The sequence below is a fragment of the Poecilia reticulata genome, chromosome 5 (assembly GCF_904066995.2).
Source record: "Poecilia reticulata chromosome 5, P_reticulata-male-v2, whole genome shotgun sequence".
NCBI classification, from domain to species: domain Eukaryota; kingdom Metazoa; phylum Chordata; class Actinopteri; order Cyprinodontiformes; family Poeciliidae; genus Poecilia; species Poecilia reticulata.
The window spans coordinates 14,127,357-14,140,127 of NC_088834.1; the positions used below are offsets into that span (position 1 = coordinate 14,127,357).

At 37.5% G+C, this 12,771-nt stretch overlaps 2 protein-coding genes across 4 annotated transcripts; both read left to right on the forward strand.

Moving 5' to 3' along the window:
• Positions 1-240: 240 nt before the first annotated feature.
• Positions 241-3,940, forward strand: LOC103464550 (uncharacterized). 3 transcript variants are annotated; one of them, XM_008408727.3, is made up of 6 exons: positions 241-367; positions 632-815; positions 1,505-1,661; positions 2,480-2,652; positions 2,833-3,061; positions 3,157-3,940. In XM_008408727.3, exons 2-6 carry the CDS (start codon positions 648-650, stop codon positions 3,357-3,359), a joined length of 930 nt encoding a protein of 309 aa, XP_008406949.1. In that variant the 5' UTR covers positions 241-367; positions 632-647; the 3' UTR covers positions 3,360-3,940. The 3 variants fall into 3 exon arrangements, with proteins under 3 accessions (XP_008406949.1, XP_008406950.1, XP_008406948.1); XM_008408728.3 differs by having other exon boundaries at positions 632-806; XM_008408726.3 differs by lacking the exon at positions 241-367 and having other exon boundaries at positions 684-1,661.
• A 109-nt stretch (positions 3,941-4,049) lies between these two features.
• Positions 4,050-12,157, forward strand: LOC103464553 (putative G-protein coupled receptor). Its single transcript, XM_008408731.3, has 2 exons — positions 4,050-5,286; positions 9,656-12,157. Exon 2 carries the CDS (start codon positions 9,758-9,760, stop codon positions 11,033-11,035), a length of 1,278 nt encoding a protein of 425 aa, XP_008406953.1. The 5' UTR covers positions 4,050-5,286; positions 9,656-9,757; the 3' UTR covers positions 11,036-12,157.
• The last annotated feature ends 614 nt before the right edge of the window (positions 12,158-12,771 follow it).

Below are 12,771 nucleotides of genomic sequence, written 5' to 3' on the forward strand. Positions count from 1 at the left end.
CTTGAAAGAGGGTGGAACAGGAAGTTGTACAGATTAAAAATGCTTCCCTCGGGAACTACCTCTCCTCAGCAATGTTCCACAGGTATTTGTAAAAAAATACGGATTTTAAAACATATCTGTTCAAAGCACATAATTTCCACGTAGTTTTAAATATAAACATACACTTAATATTTCACGCATATGCGAGTGAAAATCTTTTACGCGAGTGTTAAAAAAATTAAGCAACTACATCAGGACCTTTATACTGTAATACTGGAGTAGTACTACTACTTCCTCTACTACGCAGTATTTCCATGTATTCCGCTGCCTTTGTCTTCAGTGACTGTGTTTTTTAGGCTCTCTCCCTGAAGGCTATCTAATCGGTCAGGTGAGACTCTTATGCGCTAACATTAAAGCTTGGTTTAACAACAGCTGATGGATAGTTTGTGCGTCCAGCTGCTTTAGTGGGAGGGGCTGAGAAGGAGGCAAGGGGCAGTGGGAGCGATCTAAACAAAAAAACCTCTCCATCTTGTCTGGCATTAAATAATTGAATATGAAAACAAGGAATGATCGCTAAATGAATGTGAAAAGTTTGTCTGACCCCCTGTTTGTGGAGAAAATCCAAACTTGGAATGTGTTTCTCTATGTCCAGATTTACTTCTTCTCAAATGCCTCCAAAGAGAAGCTCGGGAGCAAGTCCAGGACAGCCGCAAGTGAAGATGATAAAGATCGGCAGCCCTTTAGATGTCCAGGAGTTCACTGGGTCTGTGGAGGACAGATACAGGATGGCAGAAGAGTCCAGCCACTCCCCTCTTCCCACCAACGAAGTGATCACAGTGAACTCAGTTTAAGCTTTCCATTCACTAAAAAGCAACAGTTGCTGTTTTAAGACATTGTTGTGTCAAAGACATTGTTCTAAATTCTTGACCGGGTGGCTATCGTTTTCGTAGCTTGAAGTTTTAAAGAAGTCTGGTTCAAAACAGATTTGCCGCAGGGCGTCTCGTATCTCTTTGGAAATCGATGAATTAAAGTAATTTGTCATAAACTACTAGTAGTCTATTGTAAGAAAACGTGATTATGTGTCACCAGGAAATAATATTCAACTACATGAAGTTTCTAAGATATTTAGGTTTCATTTGGGATCATAATAATAATCAAAGTAGTAAAAATAGATATGCTATATAGCGTTTATAGTTGCATTGATTAAAAAAAAAAAGGCTTCTTTATTGATGAGAGAAATGGAAGGAGCAGTATGCTTGCCAAATCAGGGTTGAAATCGACAAAATATCGGTTTAATCGCAAACCACATAGTAGCCTCTAGGTTTTAAACAGAATTATTTTAATGAGAGTGATGGATGGCATTCTTTTAATTGTCATGCCAAGACGTTGCTTTCCAGAGCTGGAAATATTCTCAAGCAGCCACATTGTTATTTCTCAGAAACTAGCCCATGCTTACTCCGAAGCAGAGCTGGGTTCGCACGTTCTTTGGAAACTATTTACCGTCTCTTTTCTTCTCCTTTGGCAGCCTGAAACTTTTGACTTTGATGAAGAACATTTTGCAAGCCAAGGCATCAGGACGGACACCGTCAGCCTCCTCATGAAAATAGAGCAGCTGCAGGCGCAGCTCAAATACGAGCGCAGATGCAGGGTCTTGGCTGAGAGAGAGCTGAGGGAACTCAAAGGTTGGTGGAAAGATACACCAAGTAATCAATCATTCATCTAGTAGCACTTCCTGCCATGAGCACATGATGGATGTGACATCAAGCAGATGTGTGGTTATGTTATGTCCATGTCATATTTTTGCAGATTTGTTTGGCCAAATGACTAAAAAAAGATAAAAATCCATCTGTGACTAAAAATAAATACATTTTAAATCTGACAGGTATAACAGTATCAGGAAATAATACTCAAAATGTTTTCCAAAAAGTTATATGGCAGCGAAAATGTAAATACATTTTATGTCTTTAATTACAGAAAGTTCTGGTGTCCACACTGTTCAGATCTCAAATGGATTCCAGGCAGCTTTTACAGAAGCTGATGTAGTCTTATTCTAGATTGAACTGCGGGTTATTACCAATTATGAAGAAAACTATAGGCAGTGTATGATGTTAGTTTAATTATACTGCATTTTGTAATGCAACTCACTTTACGATCGTGTCATATTTTATATATCAATGAAGGCATCATGGTTGCTCCTAGAAGCTTTCTTAAATGTTGACTTCATGAAGACTTCATTAATTGTGAAGAAGCTGGTTTGAGCAATGCGCATGCAGGAAACAATAATCCCACAGCCTCACTGCATCATTTAGCTCTGCGTGAGAGTGTCAGGACGACTCCAGCCGATTCGCTGGAACTTGTCTTGCAGCTTATATTTTTGTGTACAGTGAATACTTATCTTGCGTTGGGTCTCGCTTTTCAACCACTACTCTGTGGCAAAGTTCTCAAGTTATATAAAATGTGTCTTACAGGTGCATTTGTGTTGATTTAACGTTATTTGCAGAGATGAACACGCTCATGATACAGATGAGGCACACAGCAAACGAACTTCGAGTAACTCTGGATCACGTTCTTCACGGAAGCGAGGCTGGGGTTGAACCACAAAACACTGATGAAGGCGTGACCTTCCTGAGCGATTCTGGAGTTCACGTGGGAGGAGTTCATAATATCCCAGAGGTCAGTGCCAGAATGATCTGTAAGTCTTTTGCCAACACATCAGTTAAAGGTACTTGGCTCAGTTTTTGTTTTGATGTCACTCTGGACAAACCTGATTGCGCTTATATTGGGATATTTAAATCCTTCACCATACTAATGAAGACTGGGATTTTTATATGATCTTTTTTCATTTTTTTTCAGGATGACCTAAACTTTGTGTATCTTGCTGAGAACATACGAGTGCCAAAAGATCTTTATGAGCGTGTTGCAGACATTTCTGACTTTAAGAAGTATGTCGGCGCTCTGCTGATGATCATTTTCGACCGAGACACTTTGGCCACTCACTGTCTGCAGGGCCGGAAGAACAACTTCACAGGAGAAGATAGCCACAAGCCTCCTCTCCCACCTGAGATCTTAAAAAGCTTAATGGGTGAGATAAAGAGCACCAGCCAAAACTCAAACATCACTCTTTGTAGCGTAACAACGTTTATGTGTTTTTTTTTGTTTTTTGTTTTTCCTCTTCAGATCATGTCGCAGAAAAGTTTGGCGTCGACACCACCCAGATTAAATATGCCATCCGCACAAAGCTGAACAACGAGGACAAGCTGCTGAAGAAGAGGTTGGGCTTGGTTAAAACTGAAAACAGAGCATCTGTTGATCAAACTTTCTGCCAAGATGCTTCGATTCTGTCTAGAAATGATGCAATGGCAAATGACTCTGTGTTCTAGTGGTGCTGATCTGCCACTGTATTACTGGCTAATCTCATCGTTGCCTTTTTTTTTAACCAAGTTAAGCTTTCTCCCACACTAAGCTGCTTATTTTTTCAAAACTTTATAGAACACTTTGACAACTCTTAGTCGATTATTTAGTGTCTGAAAAACTGGTAACACTATGAAATGTCACATATATATATATATATATATATATATATATATATATATATATATATATATATATATATATATATATATATATATATATATATATATATATGTGCGCCCAGGTTCCTAAACACAAGTGTGTCTGTTGCGGTGATTGTTTTTGTAAGTTGTGGTAGCGTAGAAACAGAATAACATGTAACCTCTCAATCGAGTGTGCGTTGTTTGTGTACACCAGGTACATTTCAAACTGTTGCTATTTGTGATGATCTGTGCAAAAAGTGATGTTGTGTTTTTGAGTTTTGTGTTCACAGTTTCAGATGATAATTTAAGTGAAAGTCTCTCCTTCCTCTAAACAGTGTGGTTTTTCAGGTACTGTATTTTTTTTATATATAATTATGTCAGTAGAATAAAATCCAGTATATTCTCTATTGCTTGTTTTTTTTTTTCTTCTGTCAGTCAACAGATGTCAGTAGTGAGTCTTGTTTGCCCACTGTGTTAAAGGTCACATGACCTTTTGCCTCTCACTGACTGATACTAAATAAACCTTTTCTGCTTTAGATTAGTTGGGGTTCGTAAATTATATATATTTGCTATGTGTCAGTTGCACCAGTCTCTTGTGTTTTTGTGCAGCAAAATACATAGAAAACAAAACAACCTCTGCCCAGTTTAATTGGTATTCCCAAACTTGGAAGCTTCAACTTTTTTAATTGAAGTGTAGCTCTGGTTGTTATGGCCAAACATTTCCTCTTTAGTTTCATCAGACCATAGTATACGTCACTAGAAATTAAGATTTGTGTCTTTGAGTTCATTTGCAAACTAACCTCCTTTTTTATTGCCACTTATGGAATGATAACTTTTCCCCCAACTGAGTGGCTTTGTTGCCCATGTTGATGCATGGCTTGTTCTTCTGGACAATGACACTCACTTATTAACTTCTACCAGCTTCCTTCTCCTTTTTTTTTTTTTTTTTGCTTTTGCTCTGGGATATTACACACATTTCACACTAAAACACATTCATCTCTGTGACATAGAAACAATCTCCATCTGGAAAGATATGATGAACATTTCCATGATGTTTATACTTGGATATAATGATTTCAACAGATAAATGTGGCACATTCAGGTATTTGGATTTCACTCCCAAGGATTAGTTATGTGTAGGTTCATGATTATCTTTCTGACAACTTGACTGATTTCTTCAGATTTTTCCATTGTGTCACCCAAAGAAACACTATGCTCGAGGCGTTGCCTTTAAATTAGCCCACAGGTGTGTGTCTCCGGCTAACTGAAATGTTGAGAATGAACCTTTCAGAATCTGGTGGTAACGCTGAGAAACTAACTAATCCTCCAGTGCCCTCACTCACTCTGGAGCTATGGAGAGAATAAAGGATTATGTGTAACAGCGACCCCAGTATACAGTGTGTAACAGTCGCCGCCACATGCAGATGGATGAAAGAGTGAGTGTCATTGGAGAGAGGAGGTTTGGTGTGCTCATCTCCTCTTGAAAGAAGGGATTTGAGGTGATCACCGGCTGATGGCTCCTCCCTCGTCCGTCCCTGCAGCTGTCTGGGTCTCCTGAGTCAGTTCTCACAGTTCATTTCCTCTCACACTGGTGGCATCAGTGCTCCCTCAGGTCATATGTACCTTTTTAAGGAATCCTTTGCTTTTAATCAAATATTTTAACACTTCTGAAGACTTTTGGGCAGCAGAAGGACTCATGGAAGGGCTCAGCTATACAAGAACATCTCACAGGACCAAGGCTCTGTTATAAAATGTAAGATTTGTAACTTTTTCATGTAAATGAGAATTTTTACAGATTCATTTTTTTAAATGAAAGTTGTAATAAATGAGCTTTTTAGAGAAAATTTGGACAGTAAAAGTGTGTTACTTGCCTGGTGTTGATGTTAACATGATCAAGACACCTTAAAACTCATAAACTGATGGTTGTACTAACAAGAATGACAAGAAAATACAGTCAATAAATGCATTTAACAATGAATCAGAGAACCCACCCCCCTCCCCTGAAATATTTACATTTGAAACAAAATATTTGACTTAAAATTTCACCATGTGCTTGTGAAAGACTTTGTAGGAAAAGTGGTGAGATCTGAAATATCATTTTAAAAATTAAGTGTCCAAAAGTCTTTATATCTTCTAAAACCAGAAAATTAATAAATTCCTAAATAAAACTGCAATATGCATTTAAATTATGTTTACATTTCTTTATTATAATTTACGTCTAGGATTAATCTTTTGAATCTATTGTGTATACTGTGATGATGTGTTCTTTTTAATACACTTTAAAAAAAACCCAATGTTTTACATTGCAAATTATTTTATTTCAGTATTGTCCTGTTACTGCTTTTAATATTAATTTCAACTAAAATAAGAAAACAGTTTCCATTTTTCTCTGAAGATTTCTATGAGGTATTTTCTACCTATTTAACTTACTTGTGGTTTTTTTTTACTGTAACATTCCTCAACCAATTGTAATTAAATTTTACATTTAGAAATGAATACGTTTTTTTCTTATTTCAGTAAAATCTGTGTCCATTCTCAGGTGTCAATTTATACCAAAGATAGTGTTGTTATAATCCTACATACATTCAACCAAAATGTTTTATTTTGAGCATAATTCAAGCATCTTAAGATGGGGAGCATTAAGTGCATGGATTTAAAGAATTGCTAAATTCTTTGAAGCCAGTAAAAATATGTGAATTTTATTTCTATAGAATAATTTCTGCCCATTTAGAAAAAAAAAAAATCAAATAGACTTGGCGCCTTCAGTGTGTGTGGTCTGCAATGAGAACATGTCTGCTATGAGAACAACCTTACATAATGTGAGGATGTGCGTTTTTAAGTCTCCATGCTGGGGGATAAACCGCTGCAGAACTGGCATGCCGCTCACTGTCCACCAGAGAAGATTACAGCAGCAGAGAGCATCAGGCCTTGCATTTTGGACACTCTGTCTCAAATATGAAACCCAAATATGGTTTTTAAATGCAAGACGCATGCAACTGCTGAGATCCACATAAAGAGGACACTGAAGCATAAGATGCATGTAAAAGTGTTAACATTATATTTAACTTCTGCTTGATGATTAGTCCCAGCTTACAGTGTTTCCTGTGTTGTTTTGTGAACGTTGTGAAGAGAGGATCCTCTTTGATGTTATGATGAAGGGTGGCACTGATCACACACTAATCACTGTAATGCTAGTGTGCAGCTGGACTGAAACAAGAACACTCATTATCTCTCATTTCTGAAGAATGATTATAGATGGAGGAGAGTCACAACGTCCCCCATGAATTATTCCTATTGATCATGTTTTGCCCTCCTCAAAGAAAGTCAGTGTGTCCCTTACTTAATCTTCCTAAAGTTAATGTTGACAGTTTGTTTCTTTTCTTTTTTTTTTTTTTGCTGTCAAAGTTTACAAATGTTGAGTAGATGTCACTAGATGTTCAACTTGTTGTGGTCAAGAAATAGTCTAAAGTTGAGCTGCATATTCAGAACTTAATAATCTGCCAGAGGGATTAATTCATAATTTCACAGCAATTTTATCTCAGATTAAATACAGAAAGTTTGTTTCTGATGTGCTTCATAAAATCCCGAAGCAGCTATGACATGGTTAATTCTTCCTAGACATCAAAGATTTCTGAAATTTACAGCATAGTATTCACAGTACTCACAATCAACATTTCAAATATGTCTGATGCATTTCCTATTCATCTAGATTTGTTTTTCTAATCTCTACATATCAAGAATTTCCCACCTTGAAGCATAAATATCTAAAACAGACTTCTTAAGAGTAAAAAAAAATGCATTTTAGATATCTACGATTTCATTGTTGTTACTGATTAACCAAAGCTAATTTTAAACATCCAGTATGTAAAACTGTTTTATATATTTATACTTTATCTCAGTTTTCCAAAGCAATGAATAAAAGAGGAAAAACGTCATTGGCATACTCCACTATTCAAATTATGACTGCATAAAAAGCATTTAGTAATTACAGATTATAATTGAAGCTATGTGAATCCAGCAGTGTCCCAGACTGCCCTTTGGACTCCATTAGGGAAGTGGGTGAAAGGAGGATGTTAGCCAAGTTTTACGGAAAATTTCTCTCAACTCCTGCATCACGCTGTGGAGGGTAAGCAGCTCCTGTAGCAACAAACTGTGGCCCACACAGCAACACCCTGACTGTTCATTGTTATTGGTTTAAATATTTCTACGTCAAGTATGACATACATATTCACTAAGTAGTGAATATAGGGGAAATCAAAATATATGGAAACCATGTATTTTATCTCAGCAAGTTGACGAAAGGAAGTTTTAATATTAAATGGGCAACAACTGCATCCCATGTTTTTAAAATCTAAGTTTCTTCAAGTAAGAATTATATTTCACATATCAACAAAGTTTATTTTCATGAAAATGTGCAGTGCTATTGAAACCAAGAAACACATGAATGTTGAAACAATGACATTTGTCGTCGTATAAAGACGTACATTTAAGATATCTGAAATGCCAGGTGTGAAAAATAGATTGGGATATCTTTATATCCCACTTTTGTTTTATATAATCCAGTTACTTTAAATTGAAAGAGAATCAACCTGAGTCAATTCAAAAGTGGTTTTCAATAATTATGCAATTTTACTTGTAAGAGGAAAACAACTCTATCACCTGCTTACTACTATTAACCACATTGTTTGCTTCAGTCTTCAGTTTGACTTGCAGAGTTGAGAAATTGCTCAAATAGAATGTAGCTGATAATATAAAGCAAAAAAGTTTCATAAAGGAACACGTCATGTCTGAAGGAATTTAAGGACAGATGAGAAGCAAATTCACTGTCATCTACTAGTCTGAAAAATGTCATTTTTATGGCTTTTGGACTCCAGTGAATCACAGTAAGAGCCATCCATCCACAAATGGATAAAACATAGATCAGTGATGACCTTTTCACAGGAGTGGCTGACCAAAGAACATCACTCAGTGTGACAATATCTCAATCAATGCAGGCCTCTCTTGCCTCAGTTAAGGTCAGTGTTCTTGATTCAACAGTAAAAGAAAAAAGATGGGGTAAAAATGGCATACATGCCACACAGAGCGCGGAGGTGAAAAGAAGCGCTGACCTAAAAGAACACAAAGCCCTTCTCACTTCTCGCCTAAAACATCCCAGTGATCCCTTTATGGAGGAAAAAAATTGTACTGGCAAAGCAAAAGCATAACTTTTTGAAAGGTTAGTTTTCCATCACATCTTGTGAAAATCCCCATTAGACTGACAATCAAACATGATGATGGTGTAGGATTGCTGTGCACCCTTTGCAGTCAGTTGACTTGTCATAAATGATGGAACCATACTTTCTGGTTGCTATCAGAAAATGTTGTTGGATGTTCTTCCTGCATGGTGATGATATGAAGCACACCAGGAAGGTCACCTCTCAATGACTTAAAAAAATAAGTTAAGATTTTGAAATGGCTTAATCAATGTCTGGTTTAAAATTTGATTGAGATTCAAAAACAGGCCATTGGCACTTAGAACCACATCATGGATAAATGTATTGAATAAAAACAATTCAGGCAAGAAGAGTGAAGATTAAGTCCTCTTCAGATTATCTTTTTCTAATTTTGAAGTTTGTAATCTAAAAAACTATAATAGATTGCTCAATTATCTAAATGTTTAAGTCTAATAAAAAGCCCAAAAGAAGAAATCTGTGATGGAGCAAAAGCTTTTTCACATACTTTTTCATTGTACCATCATCATTTTTTAGCTCTTTCTTCTGGTGTTACGACCCTCAGTCTGTTTGTTTTGGGTTGCTTTTAGGTATTTGAAGAAGCAGCAGGTTTCCATTTTTGACAGGTAAAAAAACTCACTGTGTTCTATCTGGAAACACTAAACCAAAAGAATTTGAATTTTGGTCCCATTTGAACAGATGCACACAGAAACAACTCACAGATGGCAATTCTTATGTGATGCTACATTAATGAGCATGTAGAGGACTGACTGTCAAACATAAAGGACGGCAGTATGCAAATGTTACGTTTAGTGAATGTTTTAATTGCTTAAAAATTTTGATTCTGTTTACTCTTTATGTGAAATTCATTAAAAATGTGCCTAAAGGACTTTTTTTTATTCCTCTTTTCAGGAGTGAAGAGATGTTTATTTCTAAGACATCCTTGGAGCTGATGACAGAGTGATGGGGAAAACAGGAGTGCAGACATCTTCTTTGAAACTTTTAATATGAAAGATGGAGGAGTCAAGCACTGCTTTCACCTCCGAGTATAATGACAGCACCTCGACATGGACACCCATGGCCTCTGCTCCCAGCAGGCAGCTGGACACACTTCCCAACCCGCTGACTCGATTCAAAGACCTGACAGGACTGCTTTTCATGGTGACCCTGAACGTTCTCGCACTTCTGGCCAACACCGCAGTGATGGTGGTCGTTATCAAAGCCCCTCATCTCAGGAAATTTGCCTTTGTGTGCCACCTCTGTGCAGTGGACCTGCTGTGCGCCATCTTGCTCATGCCTCTCGGCATCGTGTCCAGCTCGCCGTACTTCGCAGAGGTCGTGTTTACTGTGCTGGAGTGCCAGATCTACGTCTTCCTCAACGTAATCCTCATAGCTGCCTGTATCTTCACCATCACAGCCATCAGTGTGGAACGGTACTACTATATTGTCCACCCCATGCGCTATGAGGTCAAGATGACCCTGAAGCTGACTTCGGCTGTTGTGGTGATGGTGTGGGTGGCTTCGGCCATTCTGGGCTTTTCCACTGTTTTCGGATGGCCGTCTTACGGCCTGAAGTCCATCAGTGCTGCACACTGCTCTCTTCACTGGAGCCACAAGGACCACAGGCGTATTTTCTCTGCTCTCTTCAGCGTCACCTGTTTCTGTCTGCCAGCTGTGGTGATCTTCGCTGTCTACTGCAATGTGTACAAGGTGGCCCGAGTGGCGGCGCAGCAGCATGGGCCTCTGCCCTCATGGACGAACACTCAGGTCAAGCACCGCTCAGACTCCATAAACAGTCAGACGACCATCATCACGACTCACCCCGCCCCTCGCAGGATAACAAGAGATCGGCCTTTTATTGGCAGTAAAGCTGCTCTGACCCTCATGATTATTGTTGGCCAGTTTCTAATCTGCTGGCTGCCATACTTTGCCTTCCACCTCCATCTGATACTGAACTCAAAACCTCACACACCTGATGATTTGGAGGTAGTGGTGACCTGGTTGGCGTATTCTTCCTTTGCTATGAATCCTTTCTTCTACGGACTTCTAAACAGACAGATCCGCGAGGAGCTGTGTAAGTTGAGGCGCTGCTACTCAACATACCCGACAGACCCGGCCTTTTCCAGCCACGAGGGCTCGGGCCATGAAAACTTCCTGCAGTTCCTCCATAGGACCAGTTGCACGATAGAGACACGTGCAAGCTTTGCAATGCCCAGTCCCAGAACCACTCTGGATCAAACTGGGCAGACTGGTTTCAGGATACCAGGTCAGATTCCAGAAGAGTTGAACTAGATGTACCTCACAGCTTTGACACGATGTTGATAACCTGCTGGAGTGTAGAAGTCATATAAAATAGCGTGTTTTAATTACTACCAGCAAATCTTCACACAAAAACATGAAAAACATAATTTGTTATGTCTTTTAAAACTTGATACTGTAAAATCTGTAAAAGCTCTGAAATGATCGTAAAGTCATTAATGCTTTTCCAAACAAACTCTACTTTTATAAACTATTTATAAGCTACAACTTAATAGTTCTAGTTTCAGAAAGAGGGGGTCTGTGTATATAATATTGTTAGTTCGGAAGTCTGAATCAGTCAACAGGTTTACATACAAATCATAGATCTTGTAGGTTGGATTCGGGATCTAATTATTAAAAGTGGATCGCTCTTCCTTTTGTAAAAATATTTTTACAGCCTAAAGAGAGCATGTTATTTTATAATTTCATTTAAATACAAGTAATATTCTGCAAGGAATTACTTGATCATTTGTTTAAATATTTTTCTTTTCCTATGAATTTAATGATTATAGAAAAGCTGTGATCTTTTACATCATCATATGAATCTGTTTGTGTTTAGACATTTTTTTCTGAAAACAGATTGTCATTCACCTTGGTACATTTCTCTTTAGCTTATACAGTCTTAATTTATACAGTTTTAATTTAAAACATTTTTTTTTACATTTCGACAATAAACAGTCATATAATCTCTCTTAGTGAACATGTTGGTGTAGTGTACGACAGTAAAAAGTGAATTTGAATGGTAGCATATTCATTTGTAAGAATGGTCCAGTCAAAGTCCAGACCAAAATTCAATTGAAGATATATGGAAAAAGTTACAAATTGCTGTATTCAGGCACTTACATCAAATTTTTTGAGCTTAAGTTATTTTGAAGAGAACAGGGTTAAAATGTGTAAAGACATACCCAAACAGACTTGCAGCTGTAATTTCGATAAAAGGTGGTAGCCTTGAATTACCTTGAATAAAAAAAAAAATCCTCAACACACTTTTCAGATTTTTATTTGTAAGAGATTCTTATGCCATGTTTACTTTTCCATCTACTTTACAGTTATGTGCTAATTCATGTTGGTCTTTCCTGTTAAAACACAATAAAAAAAAAAGATAATTTTCCAGAATTCTTTGTGTTTTGATGTCCTTTCTGTATTCTCATGTGATTTTAACTTTAGCTAAAAACGTGATTTATGTCAAACTTTGTAGCTTAACATATATAAAACTTACGAACAACAACGCAAATACAAGAGCTTTGTTTTCAATTTATTGTCTTCAGTAACTGTGAGAATATTTCTGGATTCCATGGTGAGTATTATAATAGTATTGACGAAACATAAACACAGCAGCGCTGACTAATTACTGTGACATATTTTGTCTTTGTAATGAAAAGCTCAGTGGCCTGTAACCTGAATTTCGTGTGTTTGCTTGTAAAAAGTCTGTGATCAAAACTGAGCCTAGTTAGCACATGGTTATGTAAGCAGAAAATGCCATTTCGTAACAGATGATGTGAGTGTTTTTGGTGCCCACTTGTGTGCAGCGTCATAAGCACATCTTAGAGTTCCTTTTTTTAATAGTTGCATCATATTGATATGTTTTTTTTATGGCGATATTATTGGATTCACCACTGCATTAGTCAAGTTTTCTCATGAAAACAGATTTCTATCACAGCTGCTGATGCCTGTGCAGTGAATATTAAGACCAAGTCTGCCTCTGTGACACACAGATTAGGATGAGGGGA